General features: G+C 61.3%; 1 protein-coding gene across 1 annotated transcript in view; it reads right to left on the bottom strand.

Annotated features, from left to right (window-relative positions):
• SLC37A2 (solute carrier family 37 (glucose-6-phosphate transporter), member 2) overlaps positions 1-1,776 on the bottom strand; it is a gene marked incomplete at both ends in the record, with an annotated part of 4,821 nt that overhangs the window by 1,987 nt on the left and 1,058 nt on the right. Inside the window, 6 exons of the mRNA XM_008947875.1 lie at positions 287-349; positions 426-516; positions 687-842; positions 963-1,000; positions 1,378-1,544; positions 1,626-1,702. Coding sequence (XP_008946123.1) covers positions 287-349; positions 426-516; positions 687-842; positions 963-1,000; positions 1,378-1,544; positions 1,626-1,702 — 592 coding nt within the window. The remainder of the gene's footprint in view (positions 1-286; positions 350-425; positions 517-686; positions 843-962; positions 1,001-1,377; positions 1,545-1,625; positions 1,703-1,776) is intronic.

The following is a 1,776-nucleotide window of genomic DNA, read 5'->3' as shown; positions in this document are numbered from 1 at the left end:
TTGGGCCCCTCCACGCTTGCTAAGCACCCTTCCCCAAGACCAAGGAGAACCTGAGCAAGTGGGACCCGAGGGGAAGTGTTGTGGTGGCCACCTGGTTGGCAAAATCAAAGTGAGGGGTGTCTGCTGCTGCTGAGCACTACAGCTGCCGAATAAGCGTGGCTATGGGGCTCCAGGGAAGAGGTGGTGGCACTGGAAAAAGCCCTCCCCAGGGAGAAGACCTGCCATGGAGGTCAGGATTGTCCTCGAATCATCCCCCCGGCCACCCCTGCCCAGCCAGGTGACAAACCTAAAATGCCCCCGACGTCAAAGAGGGTGGAGAGGTCCCCGGCTTCCTTGGCGCCGAAATGAGCTGGAAGGGAGAGGAGAGGGGTGGGGAGATGTTCCCCTGCCAGGCTGCCCCCACCTCACCGCGCCCCAAAACTCACCAACGTTCACGATGTAGAGGGGCAGCCAGTAGAGGAAGGTGTAGCTCACCAGCTTGGCGAAGAGCAGGCACAGGGAGAACTCCACCACGCCCTGGGAGGAGAGGGGGAGGCATCAGAGGAACCTCCTTCTCCAAGCCTCCTCTGGATGGTGGGGTCTCACCCCGTTTTCTGCTCGATTGGCACCCTCTTGATGGGATGAGCTGCCCTGGCTTGGTTCATCTCTCCACCCCACCGTGCTGCAAGGGACATCCTGCCACTCACGGGTATCCGGAGCGCCCCGATGAAGCTGATGGCTTCGGGCTCCTCGGCCGGTTCCTTGGAGTGATCTGAGCTGCTCAGAGGCCCCTCGTTGGAGGTGATGCCTTCAGGATCCTTCTCGCTGGTGGTCACCCCTCCAGGATCTTCGTCGGCGGACGTCTGAAAGCAAGCCAAAGGTAGGAGATGTCCTCCTGCAAGGGGCTCAAGGTCAGCGACCTCACACAGCCCAGGACACCCCAAGGATGTCCCAGGGACTCCTTGGGAATCCATTTGACTCACGTGATGGAGAGGTGGACTGCAGCCGACGTCCTCGGGATCTACAGGGAGAAAGGAGGTCCCGTGAGATCCTGGAGAAGGCCCTTTCCTCCTCCAGCATCTCATCCCGTGGGAGAAATGTGGGGCTGGGAACCCCCCGGGCCGAGCTGCATCTCCAGGTACCCCCCTCCCAGCAGCAAAAAATCCCAGTGAGATCCCAAAGGGCTTCCCAAAAGTCTCCTAGAAGGACAGGCTGAGAGGAGGGACCAGCACAGGGGCTGAGTTGGATCCCCAAGGATCTCCACGGGGGTGGGATCCTCATCCCCACAAGCCAGGAGTAAATATTTGGGATTGCCAAAAAGACTTGGAGATGGGGAAGAGGGAAAATGGCCTGTCTGGGCGCCGAGCTGTGCTGTGGGTGACACCCCCCACCACTCACACTCCACGAGGAAGAAGAAGCAGATGACGCCCATGGCGGCGATGACGATGCCGGGCACGATGAAGGACAAGCCCCACGCCGAGGACACCCAAACGCCGGCGATGAGCGACCCCAGAATGTTCCCGACGGAGGTGTGGGAGTTCCAGACGCCCATGATCAAACCCCTCCTGGTGGGAGGGAAGCAGAGCTGGGGTGCAGGGACCGCCAGGGAGGGGGTGCAGGGTGGGACAGGTCGGGGGGACACTCACTTGCCCTTCCCAAACCAGTTCCCCACGCAGGTGACGACGGACGGCCAGCCGGTCGTCTGCACCAGCCCGTTGCAGACCTGGAGAGAGAGAGAGAGAGAGAGAGCTGAGTGGTGGGGCACTAGCCAACACCGAGAGACCACCCCGCAAGGCT

Source organism: Merops nubicus, unplaced genomic scaffold (genome assembly GCF_000691845.1).
Source record: "Merops nubicus isolate BGI_N331 unplaced genomic scaffold, ASM69184v1 scaffold35199, whole genome shotgun sequence".
Classification (NCBI taxonomy): Eukaryota; Metazoa; Chordata; class Aves; order Coraciiformes; family Meropidae; genus Merops; species Merops nubicus.
The sequence above is the reverse complement of the archived record's forward strand: the minus strand, read 5'-3'. Positions and strand labels throughout refer to the sequence as shown.